Source organism: Colobus angolensis, unplaced genomic scaffold (assembly GCF_000951035.1).
Source record: "Colobus angolensis palliatus isolate OR3802 unplaced genomic scaffold, Cang.pa_1.0 Scaffold1, whole genome shotgun sequence".
NCBI lineage: Eukaryota > Metazoa > Chordata > Mammalia > Primates > Cercopithecidae > Colobus > Colobus angolensis.
Genome location: NW_012110918.1, coordinates 16,788,740 through 16,813,511, shown reverse-complemented (window position 1 = coordinate 16,813,511; position 24,772 = coordinate 16,788,740). Strand labels below are relative to the sequence as shown.

At 56.7% G+C, this 24,772-nt stretch overlaps 1 protein-coding gene across 1 annotated transcript in view; it reads left to right on the top strand.

Annotated features, from left to right (window-relative positions):
• Positions 1 to 9,141, top strand: part of NPTX1 (neuronal pentraxin I) — a 76,945-nt gene extending 67,804 nt beyond the window's left edge. Inside the window, exons 11-15 of the mRNA XM_011933219.1 lie at positions 1 to 391; positions 679 to 886; positions 2,917 to 3,161; positions 4,399 to 4,578; positions 5,275 to 9,141. Of these exons, the coding sequence (XP_011788609.1) occupies positions 1 to 391; positions 679 to 886; positions 2,917 to 3,161; positions 4,399 to 4,578; positions 5,275 to 5,496 (1,246 nt within the window). The 3' untranslated portion in view covers positions 5,497 to 9,141. The remainder of the gene's footprint in view (positions 392 to 678; positions 887 to 2,916; positions 3,162 to 4,398; positions 4,579 to 5,274) is intronic.
• The last annotated feature ends 15,631 nt before the right edge of the window (positions 9,142 to 24,772 follow it).

Below are 24,772 nucleotides of genomic sequence, written 5' to 3'. Positions count from 1 at the left end.
GGGCGCCGGGGCCCAGGATTTCGGGCCGACGCGCTTCATCTGCACCTCGGTGCCTGTGGACACCGACATGTGCGCCGCGTCCGTGGCCGCCGGCGGCGCCGAGGAGCTCCGGAGCAGCGTGCTGCAGCTCCGCGAGACCGTGCTGCAGCAGAAGGAGACCATCCTGAGCCAGAAGGAGACCATCCGCGAGCTGACCGCCAAGCTGGGCCGCTGCGAGAGCCAGAGCACGCTGGACCCCGGAGCCGGCGAGGCCCGGGCGGGCGGCGGCCGCAAGCAGCCCGGCTCGGGCAAGAACACCATGGGCGACCTGTCCCGGACACCGGCCGCCGAGACGCTCAGCCAACTCGGGCAAACTTTGCAATCGCTCAAAACCCGCCTGGAGAACCTCGAGGTCCGCGCGCGCCCTCCGGCTCCGGTTCCCCCTCCGGCTCGCTCGCCCCTCTGCCCTCCCCTACCTCGTTCCCTACCCGGCCAGGCATCCCCCACCCCCGCCTCAGTAGCGTGCGGATGCCCGGCCGGTGCCTCCCCGCGCCTGCGAGGCCCCGCGGCGGCCACTCGCCCCAGCTCCCTGCCAGGCCGCCCCCGCAGTCGCCCCGAGGGGACCGCGCCGCGGGCCTTCCAGCACGGTCCCCGCGCCTCGCCTAATGGTGTGGTTTCCCCCGCCCTTGCACCCCGCAGCAGTACAGCCGCCTCAATTCCTCCAGCCAGACCAACAGCCTCAAGGATCTGCTGCAGAGCAAGATCGATGAGCTAGAGAGGCAGGTGCTGTCCCGGGTGAACACCCTGGAGGAGGGCAAGGGGGGGCCCAGGAACGACACCGAGGAGAGGGTCAAGATCGAGACCGCCCTGACCTCCCTGCACCAGAGAATCAGCGAGCTCGAAAAAGGTACTGGGGCCAGGGGGAGCCGTGCTGCCTGCCCCCGCCTGCTTGCCCGACCCTGCCTCTGTCCTGATCCCGAACAGCCCAGCTCTGCACTGTGCAAGCCCCAAGCCGCCCCCCTAACCCCGACCCCTGCAGCCCTTTCTCATCCACCGCACCCCTTCCCAGGTTCTGGGCTTCTAGTCGGTGTTTCTAGCAGGGCTGGGTACCCTGGGCTGGGGCTGTCTCTAGGAAAAGGGAGCAGAGGAAGGGATTGCATAGTGCCCCCTCCCCCATCCAGACACACTCACACACTCGCTGGATTTTTCAAGTCTGATTTGTTTAATCCTCAGTAACTTTGCACAGTGGCTGTTGCTGGCCCAAACCCTCCCTGCTTAAGAAAGCCTCTCTCTCACTGGTCCCCAGCCTCAGCGGACAGCAGGGTGCAGGCTGGGGCTGGGTGCTCTGGGTTCCCCGGCCGCTGAGGCTAAGCAGGTTTCTTCCCAGCTACCATGCCCCTGGTGTCCTCTCAGGGTCTCCAGCTCCTCCCCACTTCTGCCCTGAACCATTACCCTGAGGTTTTCTCTTCTGAGTGACCCAAGCCCTGGCATCTTTCAAACCCCTGAGGTTTCTCAGTCACCAACTCAGGCCAGTCGGCCTGTCACCCGGGGCTCCTCAAACAAGGTTGTAAAAGTGGGGGTGCCCGGTGCGGAGCAGGGCCATGTGACCCTGCTCAGACCGCAAAATGTGCCGGACAGATTTAAACAGTGCCATCTTAAGGCTTGTTATATAACTGAAAAACAGATCAGAAGAAGGAAGGACCTCAGGAGGGAGGGAGAGGGAAGGAGGGGAGATTGGGGAATGAAAAACACACCGGAGAAAGGCCAGGGGCTGGGTCCCTCCCCATCCCCCATTGCAGGCCTCAATGGGTGGGGGGAGCGGCGGGGGTGCTGCACTGAGGGGGCCTGCCCTGCTCTGCTCCCTGCCAGTTGGTTTAGAGGAGGGGGTGGTTGCTGGCCGGGCAGGATGCCTTCTAGAAATAATTTTTGGCCTGGGGAACTGGTTTCTTTCTGGGCCCTGGGAGGACCATGGCTGCTCACCTAGGGGTTGGCCAGGGGGTGTACATTCCTGGGCTCTGGGCCTGGTACTGGTGCCCATTGCTGGCCAGGAATGTTTTGCCTGGAGTCAGTCACACCATACCCAGGGTGCCACAGTATATGGATGGGCTGTGGGGGCTGGCGCTCACTGGAGAAGTGGCCGGCAGGGAAGGGGGAAGGTGGGCCTTGTGAAAGGGGAGGCCACCAGGCCTGGCACCTGAGCTATGAAGATGCTCGCTCACCTGAGCGTGTGGCGGCATCCCAGAGCAGTCACCTTGGGGAGCCCTGGCTCCCGGAGTGCTCCCAGCTCCTTGCTGCCCTGCCCTCTCAACAGGGCTCCAGGCACAGTCCCTGGAAGGGCGTTGGAGGTTGGGAGCTGCCCAGCCTCACACCCAAGAGGCATTGATGGATCAGATGCACGTTTGGCCTGGAGGGAAGTGTGTGGGCACCAGGGCCTGGCTGCTGGGTGGGGAGGCAGGAACAGAGCCCGGATGGAGCGAGGAGGGGCTCTGCGCCCCACCCCGTCCTGGAATCAGGTCGGTTCCTCTCAGGGTAGCTAGCCTCGTTCCTCCTCTGCAGCCACCCCTGCTCCTTGGGTTGACTGGGTATGCCCTCGCTTGGCGGCTGTCCCCATTCCCTTCCCACGCCCACCACGCAGCCCAGTGTAGATGCGGCAGCCCACCAGGCACTGCACCCCACCCCCACCTCCGCAGGGATGCCAGCATGTGGGAGTGACAGCCGGCCAGACCCAGAGTGCGGAGAGCTTGGGTCAGCTCTTTACGGACGGCCCTGTGCCTTGGGGCAAAGTACTTGACCTGGGAAGCCACCTGCTCTGCGTCTCCAGAATGGAGACCGGAGCCTGCCGTGGCCACATCACAGAGCCTGGTGGGGACCGAACTCAACTCAGACACCGATAAGCACTTCACGCAGGTGCAGATGTCAGGACTGTGTCCTCCACAGGTCAGAAGGACAACCGCCCTGGAGACAAGTTCCAGCTCACGTTCCCGCTGCGGACCAACTATATGTATGCCAAGGTGAAGAAGAGCCTGCCAGAGATGTACGCCTTCACTGTCTGCATGTGGCTCAAGTCCAGCGCCGCGCCAGGGGTGGGCACGCCCTTCTCCTATGCTGTGCCCGGCCAGGCCAACGAGCTGGTCCTCATTGAGTGGGGCAACAACCCCATGGAGATCCTCATCAATGACAAGGTAGAGCACCCCCCGGGCTCACAGGACGGCAGGGCGAGGCCCCAGGGCCCCAGCTCATGTCGCATGCTAGGACAGGGCTATGGTGGCCTCAGATGTTGATGGGACCCCAAGGAAAGTGTTTGCCAGCTGGGACTGAGGGAGGGGGAGGGTGAAGACCAGGAGAAGCGGAAGGAGCACCCTCACCTGTACTGGGAGAGCAGGGAGAGCTGGACCTTCCCAGTTGCCTCCTGGGGTGGGTATGGGAGAAGGCAGAGAACGAGCCATGGGGCCTGGCCCTGCCTGATGATGTGGTCTGGACTCCTTCTCCACCAGCTGGCCTTGGAACTGGCTTTGCCCCTTCATAGCAGGGGTCCAGGGATGCTCTAGGCTGATTGATGAGGGGGCCTTAGAGACTTTTCCTGAGTCCGTCTATCCTGCTCAGCCCCCTAACTCTTGGGAGGAGGACAGATCTGTGTGACCCTTCTCCATCCTCCCCTGTTAGCTATGAAATTAGCTGCCAGCTTTCAAACTGCCTCGACTGCAGGCCAGCGGTGGTAGTCAGTGGCTAAAACCAGGGCTGGGAAGTGGATTCCACGTCCTTGTTCCTGTTGCTCTTCCCCACAAAGGGCTGTGCCATTCTGGGCCCCTTTTTCCTAAGCAAAAAGGGTGTGAAGTTTCTTTCCTCACTGCTGGACTGTCATCCTTCCCACCTGGAATGGCAGCAGGAGAGTGAAATTCCAGGTGGGAGGCTGGTCTGAGCTTTAAAAGGCAGCGTACTCCAGGACATCTCTCAGATCCTCGGCAAGCGCTTGCCATGTTGTAGAGCGAGAGGGTGTAACAGCTAGAGATGGGACGTCGGAAGAGACAGGAGAGGCCAGCAAGCAGGCTGCACAGGTGTCTCACGGAGGCCTGAGAGGCAGCAGTGAACTCAGACACCAGGGACGGCTCTCCATCCAAGGGCTTGTTGTGTAGACTAGCAAAGAGGGAGGAGGGTGAGTAGGAGTGAAGACTGTGCACCCACATGGCCCTTGGGGGTTCTCTTGGTAGAGCATGACATTTTCTGTGTGATTCTGTACCCCACTCCCAGGCGGGGCTGACAGACGCTGAAGTCTGGGGCAGTAGGTGCTATGAGAATTCAGTAATAGTTCTTGATATTTACTTTGCAAGTAGAGATAGGAACAACTGAGGCAGTGAAGATTACAGATTCTGGGCTGTACCCCTGTACCCACCAGCCGGCATCTGTCATTCTCCTTCCCAGGTGGCCAAGCTGCCTTTTGTCATCAACGATGGCAAGTGGCACCACATCTGCATCACCTGGACCACCCGGGACGGGGTCTGGGAGGCCTACCAGGATGGCACGCAGGGTGGCAGTGGCGAGAACTTGGCACCCTATCACCCCATCAAGCCCCAGGGCGTGCTGGTGCTGGGCCAGGAGCAGGTACTGTGCTGGATGTGGTGGGGAAGGAGAGAGAGCTCCGGAACCAGAGGCTGGGAAGGGGAAGAGGAGCAAGGAGGGAGGGAGGTGGCCGGAGAAGTGGTTCCCCTGAGAAGCAGCCCGGGGAGCAGGCCGGGCAGGGCCGGTGCCCTGGGTGGACTCGTGCTTGAACTTCCTGCGGGAGTGAGCTTTGGTTTCAACGCTCTCAGAGCTGCAGCAACACTTTCTTTGGCATAGGAAGGCCAATTCTGCTTTTAGTGATGAATAATTTAGTTCCCGTGAAGTGGTTTGTCTCCCGTTGGGCATCTGGGAGGGAGACGAAGGGATGGAGAATCTGGGATGTCTATCCCTGTTGGGCAGCTTTAGACGGCATGGAGTGATGTCTGGGCAGGGGCCCCCAGGCCCTGCTGCTGTAGTGGTCCATGGCTTCGGGACCAGCTGCAGGAGGGGCAGAGTCCGTCCCCCCAGGAGAAGCTCCAGGGCAGAGGTGGTCGGTGCCATCCCTTTTCTTGGGTCCTCTCAGGGGAGGGACGGATGTAGGGCTGGAGAGTTAAGGACAGGGAGACAAAACGGCACCCAGGAGTGGCCGTGAGAGTCCATAATGGGGCAGGCACAGAGGCGCTCAGACCCCTGGCCTCGGAATGGGCCCTCAGATCACCTGGCGACCTCTCCAGCCTCATCCTCTGTTTTTCTCCAAAGGACACTCTGGGTGGTGGATTTGATGCCACCCAGGCATTTGTGGGTGAGCTGGCCCACTTCAACATCTGGGACCGCAAGCTGACCCCCGGGGAGGTCTACAACCTGGCCACCTGCAGCACCAAGGCACTGTCCGGCAATGTCATCGCCTGGGCCGAGTCCCACATTGAGATCTACGGTGGAGCCACCAAGTGGACCTTCGAGGCCTGTCGCCAGATCAACTGAGCGCGGCAGGCCAGGCTGAGCCCGCCCGCCCTCACCCCCTGCTTGTGCGGCGATGATCTGTTTCGTGCGTCTCTTCTCTCCCTTTTCCCTAGGAATGAACCGAGGCCGTCGCCCCTGCACATGCACACGCGCACAGCCTGGTTTTGTCCTCATGCACACGAAGCAGCCCCTGCTCCCATCTGTCCCCGAGGAAGCCCCACTTCTCTGTAGGAGCCTGGACTCTCTCAGGCGGGCCCCGTTCACAGCTAAAGTGGGCGCTGCGACGTTTTGAACAAGGCAGAAGTAGGTGAGAGCATCTGTGTGTGCGTGTCTACATGTGTGTGTCTACATGTGTGCGTGTGCGTGGCTGGGGGAGGCCTTTTCTTAGAGGACGTACTTCATTTCCTTCTTTCTTTTGTCTTTGGAAAAATCTCATGATGAAAACTCGTATTTGCCAACTTTGTTAGCTGCGTGCGTGCCTTGGGGTTGCTGCAACCTCAGTACACGCATTTGTCTTTGTTTGCAAACCTTTTTCAGAGCGACATATCTTTATATTGATGTAATAAATGCCTTTTAGTGGGTTGTCAAAGGCCAGGGGCGGGGTCTCTCTACAGAGAACTTTTACTTTGTAATAGAAGTGAATTGTCTCTGAAGGGTGAAGGCGGGCTGTGCTGGGATGTACCCTGTGCTCTCCCATGGAGGAGAGGGGATGGCTGAGGACACTGGCCCTTACCCCAGAGCCAGCCAGCATCCCTCCCTGCTGTTTGCATCTGAGAGCAGCACCGGGCCTGGGAGACTGGCCTGAGTGCCCAGCTCAGCCTGCTCTGCCCCAGGAAGGCCTTGCCCTCGGCCTTCCCACCTGCTCAGATCCTGCAAGGCTGGGGTCTGTCCCTTCCTTCTCACCTCTGGAGCTGTGCTACTCCAGCCCGGACAGCCCTGAGAGAGGAGCGTCCCACCCACAGCCCAGGAAGCCAGGCCCCAGGACCCCTCTCCTTTGGCCTCCGGCAGTGCAGACCAAAGGAGACCTTTTAAGGAAAGAAGCCGTGTTTTGCTGAAGACCTGGCCACATGGGGCCACTGGGACTTCAACCCAGCCCATTGGTGGGAAGGTCCTCTTCGGGGACCTTTGACAGCCATAGCCCTCCCAGCACACCAGGTGCCAGGTGAGCTGGTTCAGACCCCTCCAAGGGTACTCCGGAGACCTCACACGTGGAGCCAGGCCTGGCCAGGATGCGGGCCTGAAACCCACTCCTCCATCTCACGGGGCTCATGGCCTACAGCAGCCTGCAAGCTGCCACTGGCCGGTGACACTGACACCTGAGCAGTGTCCAGAACCTTTGCCTTTTTTGTTCCCCGTGAAAAGCAACATGGACATTTCCTTCTAGTCCTTCCAAGGAGGGGAGAGAAGTGTATGTGTGTGTGTGTGTGTGTGTGTGTGTGTGTGTGTGTGTGTGTGTGTGTGCGCGCACTGAGTGAGAAAGAGAGCAGGCTCGGGAGACCCTGCCCAGGGTAGGGGAGCTTCCTGCTTTGCACCATTTGGTGGTCGCACGCCCCGAGGGCACCCCGACTCTGTCTCCAGGAGTCTCATCAGCAAGCGGCTGACAAGTCTTTCTAGAAATTCTACTGCACTGCCTGGCTCAGCTGCAGCTGCAGACATTTCTGCAGGAGGAGCAGGTGTTTCTGTCTTCTGTTCCTTCTAGGGCCACCTGTCCCCTTAAACACAGGTCCACGTTGTGTCAAGAACCTAGTGCATCTGTGTGTGTCTGTCAGTGTCTCTGTGTCAGTGTTCTCGTGGGTGTCTGCACGGTACCCGGCCGCCGTTCTGCAATGCATCACTCCCGCGGAGGGGGTGCAGATCAGGCGCCGCGCTGCGCGTTGTTGTTCAACAGTAGCTTTTTCTTAGATAATCGTGCTTCATCAGCGCCTGTCGGGTTGTGGCATCCTTGGATCTGCAGGGATCTTCTCTGTTTGCATGTTCCTCGGGGTGGCGTGTTCCTTGCTCCCTGGGTCCAACGTGTGTTCCCGCACCTGCATGGACTGCCCTGGTTCTGTGTTGTGTGCCGAGTGCCGCCCAGTGTTCTGTGACCAACCGTGTATCTACTGAAAATGGCTGGGTAAGCAAGCCAAGGGTGTTGGAGGAGGTCAAGAGAGAGCTCAGTTTCCCTCTCCCCCTCCCCAAACACACCAAGAAGCATTTTTAACGTGTAGGTTGAGAACAAGCCTGAAGGATTCCCATAGCTGGGAGCCAGCGAGAGAGCTTGGAGTCGCCTCTCTAGACCAGATCTAGCCCCACCCTCACTCCAGCCATCTCGGAGCCCTTGTGCAGGCAACACCCAGTGCGGGTTGTGCGGGGTGCTCCCCTGCCAGCACCTCCCACCAGCCCCACCCCTGCCGATCTACTGGACCGCAGACCACCTTCTGCCCCCGTGGGCCAGGTGGGAGCTGTCCGTTCAGGACCATGAGCCATCCTCTGCCCCGACTAGCGAGGGGCAGAGCACACCCCAGTGCTTACGCCTCCACCCCTGCAGCCTCCTGGCCCGCTCACCTTCCTCGCCCCTCCTCTGACCCACCCATGGTGCCAGGGCCGAAGCTGACCTTCAGCTCCCTCCCGCCCCTTGCTAGGGTCTGAGCCAAGCCCCTCGACTCCCTCACTGTGTTGACACTTGGCACTTTGCTGGCCCCGAGAAAGGTCGATGACACAGCCGCAAATCTAATCCACGTAGTTCCCATCTACTCCTTAATCTGATTGATGTTCCCTCTTGCACTGAATAATACATGCCTCTCTCAGGTAAGCCATTTTATAAAACAAGAAGATAAAAAGCACTGTTGAGGCAGTGTTTGCTTTTGCCGAGCTGGTGTCCGACAGCTCCCTGGGTGTCTGGGGTGGGAGAGCTGTTGACAGAAGCTCTCCGGGCCCTCAGGGGCTTAGATCCCACTTGAGTCGTAAGCCTTCTTGCTTTTGATAACACAGTATTATTTCTCTTACTGTAGAAGAAAAAGTTTATTACCAAACAAGAGTATTTTTATGAAAGAAAAGGACAAACCTATAAATTAACTCAACCTATTTCTCCCTTGAAAATACTTTCAGGCTCCACCAAAACGTAGAACTGAAAGCATGTATTTTGGAAGAAAGAGATACATTTTGTATGCTTTCTTTTCCTTTTGTAGATTCCCAGTTTATTTTCTAAGACTGCAAAGATCATTTTGTCACCAGCCCTGGGACCTGAGACCAAGGGGGTTCTTGTGGGCAGTGAGGGGGTGAGGAGAGGCTGGCATGAGGTTCAGTCATTCCAGTGAGCTCCAAAGAGGGGCCACCTGTTCTCAAAAGCATGTTGAGGACCAGGAGGTAAAACTGGCCATTTACGGTGAACCTGTGTCTTGGAGCTGACTTACTAAGTGGAATGAGCCGAGGATTTGAATATCAGTTCCAACCTTGATAGAAGAAGCTTGGGTTACATGTGGTTCACATTAAGAGAATAGAATCCTTTGGAATCTTATGGCAACCAAATGTGGCTTGACGAAGTCATGGTTTCATCTCTTAAACACAGTGTGTAAATTTGTTCAACTAACGATGGGAAATGTATTACTACTGTACACAGTGGACTTAAGCGCAATTTGTTGAAAGGGAACAAGTCATTGAAGAGAAAAAAAAAAAAAAAGCCCAATACTTAGAGTCCCAATTTTGTCTTATTTGCCAAAAAAAGAAAAAAAAAAAGCAAACCCCCTAGAGTTGATATTGTTATAATGTATATACTGTATAATATGAAAGAGAATCGATGTATCTTACTTTTTCATTATTTGCTAACCAAAGCTGTACATTTTTCATATGATCTGCAGCCTTTTGGGTATCAAATGGGTCAAAACCGTGGGACCTGCCACCTCCCATCAGCAATTCTGGAAATGCACTATTTCTACTGGTATTCTTGCTTTTTTTTTTTTTTTTTCATTTTCTTGCTGAAATGACATGAATTGTTGAGTTTATTTTTACACAGTAAAGAGTGGAGAAAGACTGTGGTCTCCTTAGAACGTCTCTTCTTTTCTGAGGCTTGCCAATGCCACCTCCCCCTGCAGCCACCCCTCTTCCCCAGCCAGGTGCAGGTGACCCTCACCCGCAGGGCGTGTGTGCCTCGCTGGTGCATTGCCCTGTGCCCTTTAACAACCCCACACCATCTGGTGGTGCTGGATGTTGCATGGAGGGGTGTCCATTTCACAGGGGCAGCTGACACAGAGGCAGAGAGTGGCTCAGTGATTCCCCAACTCAGTGAGGCTGCTCGGCCTGGAATACAGGGTCACTCCCCATTCCCTGTCCTCTCCTGGGTGGACTCGAGGTCCATAGCAGGGTCCGGGTTCGAGGTGGCCCAGGCTTGTGCCGAGGCAACTCTGGCAGTCCTCTGCCCCAGCCTGCTAGCGGGTCCTTAGCCACGTCTGGTTGCCTTCCCGCTTCGAGAGTCCCAGGCCCCTTCCCTGCACTTGTGTGAGAGTGTCTGAGAGTGTCCCTACAAAGGGATAGATGGCCTCGGGAACGCTGGGCCTCGGGCTGAGCCCCCCTTGTGGACCTGGCTTGACTCTGGATGTGTTTAGAGCTTGCAAGCTGTTCCCTCCAAGGGACAGAGTGATCAGGACCCAAGTGCCCTGGGGTGAGTGATTCTAACACACTTACAACCTGAAGTCAGGGGACATGGAGCCAAAATCACCTGCCCAGTGGTTTGGTTGGTGCTCCCCACCTCACACACGCACGCACACAGATGCACACACACACACGCACACACTGGGTTGGCGGAAGGGACTGGTCACTCTGGCTTCCTGTTGGCATCACCTGGGGATTCCCTGCCCAGTGCTCTGGTGTTCCCTGGCAAGGAGTCAGGAGTGGGGGTTTGGTGGGTGTGAGCGAGCCACCTGTCACCTGTGGAGGGAGAAGGTTTGGCCTCAGCAAAGCAGGCAGGGAAGCCCCTGTATCCCTGCAGGAAGAGCCTTGGTCAGGAGACAGAGGCCCTGCCAGGCAGGAGGCCCCTGGCCTGTGTTCCCAGAGCCATTCTCTCTGGGTGGTGTTCACCCCAGGGCACACGCTCATGGTCGGGCCCAGGATTATGCTGATTCCAGCGGCTCCAATGTACACACCACCTCATACCTCCCACTCAAGAAAGTGCAGAGTGATGTCTGATAACGTCACACATACATTTCTAATTTCTATGTGAGAGTGCCTTCAAACACTTAGGTTCTTTAACTATCATTAGATGCGAAGTACTTTCTGCACTTCCCACACCTGATTTTGGCTCATCCATGAACGCCTTCAGGGGGCCGTGGAGCTAAGAACAGCTGCTTGGAAGGAAGCCACGGGCCTTGCAGCTCGGTGGAGTGAGGTGGGAGTCTGGGCAGTGGGACATGGGCGCAAGAGGTCAAAGCCAGAGGGTGTCTTGGAAGTCACTAACTTCAGCAGCCTCTCGGGTGCCTGAAACTGTCCTCGGCTTGCACACTTCTGGTGATGTGGAGCTCATTACCCCGGAGAGGCATTCTGTCCTATTTTCAGACGGCTCTGACTATTGACAAGTTTTCTTTTGCGCTCCTGTCTCTTCTTTTTCTGACACTTCGTGCTTGGTTCCTTGCATTGAGCTACAGCTCCTGCCCATCTGTCCTGACACAGGAAGACGGGGCTCCCTGAGTCTTCACCAGTTCTGCCCCACGCAGCAGCCTCCTCAAAGTGCACTGGGCCAGGGGCGGTACCTGCATGGCAGGTACTTCTGTCTCTGTCCCTGTGGAGAGGGAGATGGTACGTCCAAGACCTGTAAGAGGTCAGAGCCTTGAGGGTCTGGGCTTTGAAGAACCTTGAGGGTCGTCTAGTCCAGCTCCCCCACTGTTCAGATGAGAGGACTGAGGCCCAGAGGGGCTGTGTGGCTTGTTCAGAGTTGCGCAGCTTAACATCCAGGAATCAGAACCCGGGATTCCTGACGCCCAGCTCAGTGCCTTCACCTGCCTGGCTAAACAGCAGGGTCCTGACCTGTACTGTGGGGCTGGTAGTACTCTCTCTCAGGGCTGTGAAGATGGGATGAGGAGCTGTATGCATGAGGCCTGGTACGAGCAGGTACAACTGGGGACAGACCCCCTACTTTGTGCCATACCAGGATACCTTCCTCCAGCTTTGTCTCCTGAAGGCCGGACACCTCCCCTCACTGCCCACAGGCCCTTCCTCATGCATCAGTCCCTCCTGGGATGCCAAAGACCCAAGTTGAGCTGGGAAATGTTGCCTTCAGGTTGGACCATAGGGCACCCCAGCTGCAGCCCCCGGACTCCAGTGCCCCCCATGTCATCCATACCAGGAAGCTCAGGATGTCTGGGGGTCCCCTTCTCAGCTCCTGAAGGCTGCATCCCCCACCCCCATGTGGGACTGCAGGGCACCTGTCCTCAGATCTCTCCCTCCCCACCCACTGAGCTGCTCTAGGACTTGTCAAATCCCCCACCCAAGCCCCCTAAGCAGCAGCAGGGGAAGCTGGACCAAGCCCTGGAAGGTCTGGGGATGTGGCTTGAAGTGGCCCCCTGCAAATGCAAGGCCTCTGGAAGCCCCTGCATTTATCCTGGGAAAGGGCATCTGGCTCCAGGTCCCCCAGCTGCCCTCTTCCTGTGTTTGGTGCTCCAGGAAGCCAGATGTGTATGGCCTTGAGCCCAGCTATGGGCTCCTGGAGCAGAGGCATCCCAGTTGAGGGAGTCCTGGCCTGCTTTCTCCCTGTGCCCATTCCCTGCGAGGTAGCTGGGGTGGGCTCATCCCCAACAGCACCCTTTTGCTGGCACACAAGCTCCTTCAGCTCGAGGAGGTGGCTGCTCACACACCCACACTCACGCACAGCTAAGTCCCTGTGGCCTCGGCTTGCTGAGACGTCTGCCCCACGGTCTGAACGTCCTTCCTCTCCCAGATGCTCAAGGCCTGGCCTGGGGTGCTCCCTGGAAATGCCACAGACTCTCCCTCTGCACTCACTGGTCACACATTACCCTCGTATTGGATTTTTAAATAAATGTTTCTAATAGTTTAACTCTTAAAACCTGGAAATCGGCTGGGCATAGAAGCATGTGCCTATAATCCCAGCACTTTGGGAGGCCGAGGTTGGAGGATCACTTGAATCCAGGACTAACCTGGGCAACATAGTGAGACCCCCATCTCTACAAAAAGTTTTAAAAACTGGGAGTGGTGGCCTGTGCCTGAAGTCCCACCTACTGGGGAGGCTGAGGTGGGAGGATCCCTTGAGCCTGGGAGGTAGAGGCTACAGTGAGCCATGATCCCACCACTGCACTCCAACCTAGGTGACATAGCAAGTCCCTGTGTCAAAAAAAAAAAGTGCCCCCACATTGGTTTGTTATGGTTTGAACTGTGTCCCCCAGAAATACAGCGCCAAGTCCTAACCATGGTGCCTGTGAATTTTACTGTATTTGGAAACAGGGTCTTTGCAGATGTGCTGTTTTTATAAGAAAAGGAGAGGCCAGGTGTGGTGGCTCACACCTGTAATCCCAGCAGTTTGGGAGGCCAAGGCAGTTAGATCACCTGAGATCAGGAGTTCGAGACCAGCCTGGCCAACATGGTGAAACCCCATCTCTACTAAAAATATAAAAATTAACTGGGTGTGGTGGCACACACCTGTAATCCCAGCTACTTGGGAGGCTGAGGCAGGAGAATTGCTTGAACCCAGGAGGCAGAGGTTGCAGTGAGCCAAGATCGCACCATTGCACTCCATCTTGGGTAACAAGAGCGAAACTCCATCTAAAAAAATAAAATAAAAAAATAAAAATAAAAAGAAGAAGAAGAAGAAGACACACAGAGGAAGACAGACAGCCTGTGATGATGGAGTCAGAGGCTGGAGGGATGCAGCCACAAGCTGAGGTGTGTTGGAGTGACAGAGTGAGACCCTGTCTCAAAAACAAAAACAAACTTGAAAATCCTTTTGTCTCACAGCTCCTCTAGGAAGGACACTTACATTTCCTGAGACTGACCTGGTCACATGAGGAGTGGGCAGTGGCCTCCCAACCTCCATCTTCCCCACCCCAGCACAGAACAATAGGTTAGGGCCAGGTGCGGTGGCTCACGTCTGTAATCCCAGCACTTTGGGAAGCTGAGGCAGGCGGATCACTTGTGGTCAGCAGTTCGAGACCAGTCTGGCCAACATGGTGAAATCTCATCTCTACTAAAAATACAAAAATTAGCCAGGTGTGGTGGTGGGCGCCTATAATCCCAGCTACTCCAGAGGCTGAGGCAGGAGAATCACTTGAACCTGAGAGGCAGAGGTTGCAATGAGCCGAGATTGTACCATTGCACTCCAGTCTGGGCAACAGAGCTAGACTCCGTCTTAAAAAAAAAAAAAAATTAGAACAACAGGGTAGGATCAGATGGTCTATGTGGTCCCTTCAGGCTCTCTCTGGTGCCCAAGGGCTGGCCTCCAACTCACGAGGACCCGTGGCATCCCTCTGTGGAGGCCACCAACCCTCCCTGCACCAGCCCCCTCCTCCCTGCTGGCCCCGGAACTCGGCCCTGACACACCATTGGTCTGGTGGGCCTAGGATGTGCCCTCACCAGACTTTTCCTCAATGGTGACTTCCCCACTGGAGACTCTGTTGCCTTTCCTCAAACCTCAGGCCAGATTCCTGCCCACTGACCACAGTGGGTTTAAGGTCTGGACTCCAGTAGTGGGCCAAGGTCAGGCTGTCTCCCAGAAGTTTCTCAGCTACCATGTAAATGGGGTTGAGACAGGTGCTTGTGGCGGGGTCTCCACACTAGAGGTCAGTAGCCCCCGCCAGGATCCCCTCAGCATTCTCCCATTAGGGACAGTGGAGGGACTGGCTGAGAGGGCAGGTGCAGGAGAGGAAGTGCCCCAGTCCCAGCCTTGGAGACATGCAGTCATTTGCACCCATCCCAAGCAACTGCCTGGGCCAGGCGTCCAGTGGCTGGCCAGCAGCAGAAGAGGAGGGGTCTCCGGAGGCCGGCTGCAGCCCAGGGTCCGTGAAGGCAAGTTGCAGGGGGCGGGTATGAGTCTGCGTGCTCGTGTGCCTGTAAGACATTGCCAAAGAAGCCGTCTGTCCCCTGCTTGATTTCTGTGCTTCCCAATTCAGGCCAAGGTGGGGGCCATCTGCTAAAGTGGGCACAGAAAACACATTTTCACTGTGCAGAAAATTGGCTTCCAAGGAGAGGCTGTGCTCAGCACAGAACCAGCCGAGAGCAGTGCAGGCAGACAAAGCGGGGGTTGCTGCAGAACCCAGGGCAGGGCTGCCCCTCCACACACTTCCCTCTGCTCCCAGTTCCCCAGTGGCTAGGCTCCAGCCTGCTGGACCACCCAGCACCTCCAATGCATCAAGCCCCTTCTTGGGGGCCCGTGCATGGGGGCTGCATGTAGGGGCTGCGGCACCTCTTTCATTTATTTATTTATTTGTTTATTGAGACGGAATCTTACTCTGTTGCCCAGGCTGGAGTGCAGTGGCGTGATCTCGGTTCACTGCAACCTCCACCTCCCAGGTTCAAGCGATTCTCTTGCCTCAGCCTCCTGAGTAGCTGGGATTAGAGATGGGGTTTCGCCATGTTGGTCAGGCTGGTCTCGAACTCTTGACCTCAGGTGATCCACCCACCTCAGCCTTCCAAAGTGCTGGGATTATAGGTGTGGGCCACTGTGCCTGGCCTCCCTCTTTCTTTCAAACACTCCTCTTCTAATGAGACATAATTCGCAAACAATGCAATTCACCTATGGAAAGTGTGTCATTCCATGGCTTTTGGTATAGTACAGTACTCATTTTTAAAAATTGTGGTAAATATGAATAACACCAAATTTACCATGTTAACCATTTTTAAGTGTACAATTGAGTGGCATTCAGGACATTCACAATGTTGTGCAACCATCACCACCATCTATTTCCAAAACTTTTTCATTACTGCAAACAGAAACTCTGCTCTGTGAAGCAATAACTAAGTCCCCGTTCCACCCCAAAGCCCAGCCCCTGGGAACCTCTACTTTACTTTCTCTCCTTACGAGTTTGCCTGCTCTGGGCGCCTCACAGCAGTAGAATCCTACAGTCTGCCCAGGTGCCTGACTTCTTTCACGCGGCATCGTGTTGCCAAGGTCCATCCGTGCTGCAGTGAGCTCAGGTTTCTTCTTCTTCTTTGTTTTTTTTTGAGACGGAGTCTCGCTCTGTCGCCCAGGCTGGAGTGCAGTGGCGCAATCTCAGCTCACTGTAAACTCCGCCTCCTGGGTTCACACCATTCTCCTGCCTCAGCCTCCCGAGTAGCTGGGACTACACGTGCCCGCCACCACGCCCAGCTAATTTTTTTGTATTTTTAGTAGAGACGGGGTTTCACCGTGTTAGCCAGGATGATCTCGATCTCCTGACCTCATGATCCGCCCTCCTCAGCCTCCCAAAGTGCTAGGATTACAGGCATGAGCCACCGCGCCAGTGTTTCATTCCTTCCCACAGCGGAATAAGATTCCTCTGTGTGCACAAACCATGTGTTGTTCATCCATTCCTCTGCTGAGGGACACCTGGGTCGTATCTAGCTTTTGTTTTTGTGAATAATGCTGCTAAGAACATGGGTGCCAGTGTCTGTTGGTGTCCTTGCTTTTGAGTATATACTCAGAAGTGGAATTGCTGGATCATATGAGAATTCTATGTTTAGCTTTTTGAGGAGCTGCCAAACTGTTTTCCATTCCCAGCACCAGTGTACAGGAGTCCGATTTCTCCGCATCGTCGCCAACACTTGTGATTCTCTGGTTTTAGACAGTAGCCGTCCTAATGGGTGTTAACTGGTTCTTCATTGTGGTATGTTTGTTGTTGTTGTTGTTGTTGTTGTTTCTCTGTTTTTGGGATGGAATCTTACTCTGTCACCCAGGCTGGAGTGCAGTGGTGTGATCCCAGCTCACTGCAGCCTCTACCTCCCAGGTTCAGATTCTCCTGCTTCAGCCTCCTGAGTAGCTGCGACTACAGGCGCCTGCCACCACACCTGGCTAATTTTTGTGTTTTGAGTAGAGACATGTTGGCCAGGCTTGTCTCAAACTCCTGACCTCGTGATCCACCCACTTCGGCCTTCCAGGGTACTGGGATTACAGGTGTGAGCCACTGCACCCAGCTAATTTTTTTGTATTTTTAGTAGAGACGAGGTTTCACCACGTTGGCCAGGTTGGTCTCGAACTCCTGACCTCGTGATCCACCCACCTCGGCCTCCCAGGGTGCTGGGATTACAGGTGTGAGCCACCGCACCCAGCCTCTCACTGGGGTCTTGATGTGCATTTCTCCAGTGGTGAGGGATGGTGAGGATTTTTCATGTGCTCGTTGGCCATTCGTGTGTCTCCTTATGAGAAATGTCTGTTCTCATCCTTGGCCTTTTGGATCAGGTTTGTAGTTGATGAATTTGTAGAAGCCTTTTATATAGTCTGAATATTAATCCCTTATCTGGTAGATAATTTGCGAGTATTTTCTCGCATCCTGTGGGTTGTCTTTTCACTTTATTGATAGTGTCCTTAGATGCACAGAAGGCTTTCACTGGGATGAGGTCTGATCTATATTCCTTTTATTTCCTGTGCTTTTGATGTTGTATCCAGGAAATCATTTGCTTCACTAAATCCTGCTCATCCCTGACCCGCACGCCCTAGTATACACTAGTCCTCCTGGCCATTCTGTCCTGTCGCACCTGACCTTCCCTTCCAGGTCGAGCTACACTCTCTGGGTCTGTACAGCCCCGTCTCTCCACTCGGGATATGCACCCCGCAGGCAGAGGCCTTGTCTGTTTTGTTCCTCATAGAAATCCCTTCTGGCTTGAACATTCTTGGCTCTGGGTTTTGCTCTTCAGAATTTTCGTTCTCTAAGAATCACAGAATGTTAGCGCAGATGTAGAAAGAAGAAAAAAACAGGAATGCTCTTTGCAGTAAGAACGGGCTGCTTCACATCCGAGGGAATCAGCATGACTCTTACACCCCAGGGGTGTTTTTGGATCTTCTGGATCTGAGAGGCGATCTCTACCCGCTCCCTTTGCCTTCAGGGGTCCAGGTTGGAAGGAGAAGGTGAAGGGCAGAGAGTGCTGAACTGCTTGGACAAAAAGTGAAAGGAACTGTGGTTTTCTCAGACATCCTGGGAGAGAGGAGGCGAGAGCCCATGGAAACAGAAGTCCGGGGAAGAAAAGAGGTGATGGGGTCAAGAAGGGCAGAGAGAGACAGCTGAGGTCACAGCTGGGGTCACAGGGAGGTACCCGGCTGCCAAGAGATGCCCCAGGTTGTCACCTGTAAAGTGCAGTCCCCATTACTCCAAACAACAGCAGATGGTGGCTGCCCAGACAGCCCGTGAGAACGATGCTTCACAGGAATGAAGGAGCTAGGCTGTGTCCAGCTTAGACCACCCACTGAGCCCCCTTTGGAAGTTGGAAGTGCACAGGGAGCCAGCGGGGGGAATGGGGATCCTCCCTGACCCTGGGCTTCCATCACACGGGGGTGGGAGCTGCGTTGGGTGGAATATGTCACCCCAAATCCATGCCCACCCAGAACCTGTGACTAGGGCTTTATTTGGAAATAGGGTCTTTGCAACTGTAATCAAGTTAAGATGAGTCAGGCTGGATTGGGTTGGGCCCTACGTCCAGTGACTGGGGCCCTGATGAGAAGAGGGGAGGACACAGCCGCACGCTGGGGAAGGACACCACAGGACGACAGAGGCGGAAGTTGCAGCGATGTCTCTGAACCAAGGGACACCAAGGATTGCCAGCAGCCACCAGAAGCAAAATGGGAGGCATGGAACAGACTCTCCTTCCAAGCCTCCAGAGGGAACCAGCCCTGCTGACCCGCTTGACTGTGGACTTCTGCCTTCCAGAACTGCCAGAGGATGAGTTCTGAGGCACCTAGTTGGTGATATTTGTTTCGGCAGCCCAGGACAGTGGAGCGTCCTTAGGCCGGGGGACTGGGGAGTACTAGACGGCTGACTGGGCTGGCCGTGGGGTCTGTCTCCAGTTGAGGGCTGATCCTGTTTCAAGAAGGGGCCAGACCCACTTCGGGTGGGGCAGAGGCCAGGGTCGGAGCTCTCCAGGGCTCCGAGGTGTCCAGGCTGCTGGCCCCTCGGCACCTGGCGGTAGAAAGGGGAGGCCTAGAGGCTGTCCAGTCCAAGCCTCGTGTACATTCTGCACCCACCAGCAGCCAGCTTTGGTCTTGGAGCAGAACCAACGGCCCACAGTGGGGTCACTGACACCAAAGAACATCTGAGGAGCCATGTGGGAACCACACGGCCTCAGGAAAAATGCACCAGCATGTCACCCAGACTCTCCCTGTTGTGAGAATTCGTGGTAGATGGGCAGAGGGACCAGAAGACCCTAGGGTTCCAGTAGGTGGAAAGGTGGAAAGGAAGGTGGCAGTAAGAGCCACCAAGGGGACAACGCGGGGATGGAGAGACAGTGGCAAGGCCGCGGGGCCGGACTCAGACACATGGGTCCCTGAGGCGGAGGCTCCAGGCAGGGACCCGGTGACCATGAAGGGTCCGAAGGAGGAAACTGCTCAGCCACACAGGAAACCAGTTTGTCAGGAAGAGTGTGGACAAGAAGGGCAGTGGCAGGTGAGTCAGAGGCAGCTGAAGGTCAGGTGACACCCAGGTCTTGAAAAAGAGAAGAGCCACCTGCCCTGGCATCACTAGTCACTGGCCTGGAGGCAATTTCATGGCTAAGCTATGTCATTGAACACCAACACCAGACAAGACCACTGTGTGCCCGAGATGGAGCAAGATACACAGGATCCTGTCGGAGCACAGGCAGAACATGAGCATCGGCTGGACCTCAAGGATCACCAAACCGCCCCGTCCTGGCTAATTTGAGTGACCGCTGCTGCTTGAGCAATTTCCGCTTCAGCTGCACTTTGTTCTTCCTGCCTGCTAGATAAAAGTTACCAAGACACCCAGCTGTGGAGTCAGCCCTGCTGCCTTGAGCCTCTCCCAACTCCTCCTCCCTCCATGTTCTCCCAACACGAGGAGCCTTGTGGGTCCTTCCTAACACCCTCTCACAGCAACCAGTCAACAAACGTGGCTTGATTTCACTGCAGCGCGTTCCTGGGGTCTTTGGTTGGATGGTGATGGACACTTTGGTTTTATTCTGAATGATAATGAAAGCCACTGGGTGGCTGTGAGCAGAGGAGAAGTGGAAGTGATTTTGGAGACACTTTCTGGGGAGTAGCCAGGAGGCTCTGTCTGGGGGTGGAGGTGAAGGCAGCTGGGGAAGATCCTCTGTGGCTCTCGGGGTGGGGCGGGCAGGAGGAGAACATGCAGATGGCCTCTCTGTGCCAGAACTGCTTTCCAGGAGCTTGTGACAGGAGAGGGCAGTTGCAGAGAGCTGGACAGGGCTGTTGCTTGCTCCACCAGCTCCAGGCAGCCTGGCGAGGCTGAGCACCCAGCCAAGAAGGGAAGAGGTGCCCACGGCCACTGCCACCCTAACTCCCTCTGAGCAGAGGAGCCGCCACACTGAAGCTAGCCTTTAAGAGAAGAGTTGAAGGGAAAGACAAAATCAACCGGGCTCTGCAGGCACCAAGGAGCCAGGACACGTGGAGGCTGTGCCATCCATTCCCCAGATGTCTGATGTGGGCGGCAGCAGGAAAGGCAGCTTGGAGGGGCGGCGAGGTCATTCCCACGATTCTGGAGAAGGGTCAGGGGACTGTGCGCAGCAGGGAGGGCTGAGGGGCCAGACTTGTGGATCACTGACAGCTGGGTCAGAGAGGGTGCTCACCGGGAGGGGTGTCCCCCACCACCCACCCCAGTTCACACTGCTTCTGGCTCGTGCCCAGGAGAACAAGCTAGCCTTCCAGGGGGCCAGGGCGACAGTGGGCATCCTCGTGCTGCCTGCTACGGCACATGGGACGCGTGTGTAGGCGCCTCTCCTCCTTTGATTACTTAGTGCTGGGGGCGCTCCCCAGAGTTCCCCAGGAAGCACAGAGGCAAAGGCTTGGCATCCATCCTTGCTGCCTCTCTCCTCCACCAGACTGCTTCCCCTCCTTCTCCCAGGACCTGGCCGCACCTGGAGGGTGGAGCCCTCCATTGGGCCTGCTTGCTTGAACTTTCCTTCCTCCCCTGCACTAGTAGCCCCTCAGGCCTTCTGGGGACACTCTCCCCCAACCCCCCACCTCACCTCCTCACTCCTGACCTAGAAGGAGGTCAGAAGAATTTGGTGCCATGGAAAGGAACATGGGGCATGGAGCACTTGAGGACACTCCCGGGGCCCCCTCTGCAGGGGAAGGTGGAGCTCTGGGGCTAGAGGCTACAACAGCACCAGCCAGCTCAGCGCACATGTGTCCGAGTCCTGAGTCCCCGTGCTGCTGTGAATGTGCTGAAGGGGTGAGGCAGGGATGGGCTGTTAGGAAGGAAAGGGAACTCTTTGTGAGTCACATTTCAGACGCCTCCATTCCCATTCATACATTAGGGTCTGTGGGGGACTGGGGCACATCAATATATTGTTAGACAAAAAATGTATATGCAATATAAATGCATTAAGAAAAAAAGACTCGAAGAAACTATTCTTAAAATGTTAATAGTGGTGCTATGTGGCAGTGGGATCGGATTTTTATACAGTACTTTCATGTTTTCCAAATTTTCTACACCAAGCACGTGTTAGTTATATAATTTAAAACTTATTTATTTATTTTTAAACCAAATTCTCCAGCCAACTGTGCGTTTCCCCAGTTGCTGTAACTTTCCTTTCAGTCAGGTTTCTGGGTGAATTCAAAGAACAAGGCGGCCTCCCAAGCCCACATCATGTCACGTTCATATTTTCATTCTTCCTTGGTGGGGCCGGCTCTGCGGAGGCCGAGCGCTGGGGCTGGGGTGAGAATGGTGTCCCTGTACTTAGGGAGTTTCCAGCCGGCGGCCTCCTCCCGCTTCTCAACCCATCCCCTTCCCTGTCCACCGAGGTCGGGCTCTGACCGGAGCGGGCCGCCCCCTGCCTGATAGGTGTGGCCTGGGCTGCCCAATCTCCCTCCTCCTTTCCCCTGCTGCAGACCCCAGCTCTGAGCTTGCGGGGCAGGGAGGCCGAAGGGGCCCCGTTAAACGCCGGGTGCTGGGAAGCCGCCCCCTCCAGGGAGCCCTCAGGACCTCAGGCCAGGGCTGGAAGCGAGGTGAGGCCGGAGACCGGGGAAAACGGGCGGCCGGGGGCGGCGCGCGTCTCGGTAAGGAGCCGGGCGGCGGGGGACAGAAGCTCCGGGAGGGCGGCCGTGGCTTCTCCGCCTCCAGGGCGGCGGGTGTCAGAAGGCTCTGATTGGGCTTTCCGCGGCCCTGCTTCCACCGCCCCCAAACTCCCCAAGAGCTGCGGACAGCAGCAGAGCGTCCGCGACACAGGAGCGCGCCGCGCGGGAGCGGAGGAAAAGCTAAGGCCAAGCCCCGAGCGCACAGGCGCCGCCGCGCGGGCTCCGGGAACGCGGACGCAGGGCGGGGTTGCCACGGCAACGCAGGCAGGAGCGCGGCGATTGGCGGAGCCGCGGAGAGGCGGGACTCGGGAGGCGTCTCGCGAGTGTTAGTTTTCGCGGGCTTCCGGCCGGTGCTGGCCGCGGGGAGCGACGGGTCTAGGCTTCCGGCCTGGGCCGTGTGGGTTTTCCCGTCTCGTCGCGTTTCTGGGCGTCAGGCACTAGGCGGGCTGGCCGGGCTGGCGCGAGGCCGCTGGCGGGGGAGTGCCCGGCGACGGCCCCGCAGCAGCCCTGGAGGCGGTAGCCGGGGACGCCGAGGTCAGGGAGGAGACCAATCCGAGCGCGGCCCGTCAGGGCCCTGTCCCCTCTCCCGCCTCGTCCCGTCCCGTCGGGCCGCCTTTAAATGCCCGGCGCCTCGCACCTGCTAACAAAACGAGCTCCTGCTGTTCCCCAGCTTCGTAAATGGCGCCCCTGGCCCTCCCCAGTTCTCAGCCAGAGCCTTGGCGGCCTCCCTGACCCCTAACACCCGGCATCCAGCCCTGCAGTATGTCCTGTTGGCTGTGCCTTCGAAATTTCCCCAGACCTGACCTGACCTCTCTTCTCCCACCTCTGCCCCCGCCCTGCTCTGAGCCGTGTTTTCCCGCCGAGATGACTGCAGTAAGCCTCTCAGCTGGGTCTCCCCGCCTCCACCTTCCCCTCCGGAATCTCCTCAACACAGGAGCCTGAGCGATCTCGGAAAGTACAGGAGGTCATGCCCCAGTGTGGTTCCACTTACCTGGGTTTAAGTCAAGGTCCTCCTCACCGTGCCTGCTGGCCTCCCTGGTCTCTGCGCCGTGGACTCCGGTCCTCCCTGCTCCATCCTGCCTCAGGGCCTTTGCACCTGCTGTTCCCGCGGCCTGAAACACTCCTCCCCTGAAATCCTGTGACGCCCACTTAGTGAAGCGACCGCCTATTAAAAACCGTGCCCCCTTCCTATACAGATGCCTCTGTCATATGGGGTTACATCCCCTAAACCCATCATAGGTTAAAGCGTTGTAAGGCAATTTACGGTGGGTTTATCCGGATGTAACCTCATCTGTAAGCGGAGGAGTAGACTGAATGTGTATGGCGTTTGCACCACGGCAAAGCCAAAATGTAAGTCAAACTCGAAGTCCAGGACGGCTTGTGGCCTGTACTCCCTTGCTTTCCCTCCCCAGCTCTTAGCACCACCCCACATCGTTGATAATATAATTTGATGTGTATTGTCTGAAAGCACCAAGACGGCGCAGTTTCTCTCTTATTCAGATCCCAGTGGCTGCTCAGTAAACACTGTAGACTGAGGGGGTGTATGAGGAGTCTTTTTTCCTCTCCCTCTTCCTCCTCCTCAGGAATGGGTGAAGATGAAGTCCTGTAAGGCAGGAGCTGGATCAAAGAAATGTCCCTGGTCTTGTCTGTGTGCAGGCTGTTGTTTGAGGAGTCTGCTCCAGTTCTAGCAGCAATCGGTGGCTCCCTTGGGTGACTCTCCAGAAGGAAGGGTGCCAGCATGGACTGGTGCCTGCTTGCCAGATGCCCCAAACAGCTCATTCCTCAGGAGGCCAGGGGCGCCTCAGGAAGTCCTGTCAAATGCAGTCACTCTCAGAACCCTCTGGGCTGAAAGATGTCGTTGATTTATGCTGGCAGTCCTGCGCAGCACTGTGCTAGGTGTTGAATTGGCTGAAGAACACCTGCTGTCACCCTCAAGGTCTCGTAGTCTGGTGGGAGGGAATGAGGGGCTGTGTGGAAGGCACAGAGAAGGAGAAGAGTGGGATCAGTTTCCAGGGCGGGGTCTCTGGAAGTCCTCTCAGGGGTCCCCGGGGGGCAGTTCTGCCTACAGCAGCAGGTGTAAGGTGTGAGCCGTGGATGGGAAGGGAAGGAGCCAGCCATCATTGATCGCTTCCTCTGTGCTAGATGTGGCTCTAGATGTCAAGCTCGCATTTACACAATTAGCCTTCCTTTACAGAGGAGGAAACAGGCTCAGAAAGCCCCTGACCCAGATTACACCACTAGTAAATGCAGGATTCAGGTCTTCAGTTGAGCTCTTCGTGGCCGGGAAGCCCGTGCTTTTCTCAGGGCGTGATGCCACTTCCCAGGCTGGAAGCCAGACAAGCATCCGGGGCTGCCCGGAATTGCATGCAAATGTCCGGACAGCCGGCTTCCTCGTGGGCCCCGGCACTGGCAGAGGAGCTCTTTGCCGGGCATGTGGCTTGGGCAGGCCAGGGCAGCCATCTGCCAGCCAGCCCTGTGGGGAGAAGGCCATAGGCCACCCTGCAGCCAGATGCTCCTGGGCCGGTCCTGGGCTCCCAAAGGCACTTCCTTCAGGAGACAGAGTCACCTGGCTCCTCTCTTTCCTCTCACCCAGTTCCAAAGTCAGGGGTTCCAGGGCTGTGTCAGCAAAGGGCCATTCTGACACTGTCCTTTTGCCATGGAGCATTGTGGCCAGGGATGGACATCTGGCCTGCATTGACCCCCATGGCCAGGACATCTGTGTCCCCACGGAACTCAGTGGCAAGGAGAGTCGGCAGCAGGGAAAGGCCACGCTCTGCAGTGTGCCTGCCAGGTGGCAGAGGATCCCTGACACAGCCCAGCTGGCGTCTGCCCTTGCCACTGAGGCTTCCTGAGGGCAGCCCCGAAGGGTCCTGCCATGCCAGGGCTCCCCTTCTGCCAGGCAGTGGCTGCCTAGGCTGAGGGAGGGAGGAGCTGGGAGTTGACCATGACTGACGGTGCCAGGCCGGTGGGATCTGGAGCCCGCAGATGGTGGAGGATGGGGCACAGCCCCCACCCCTTGCCTGTGACGTGCCCTGCCAGTGGGCAGAGGCATCCAGCCTGCTCTGTAGAAGTTGGAGATACAGACTGGCAGAGGGAGAAGCGGAAGAGATAGCGTCATTTTACAGAAGGGAAAGCTGAGGCCCTGAG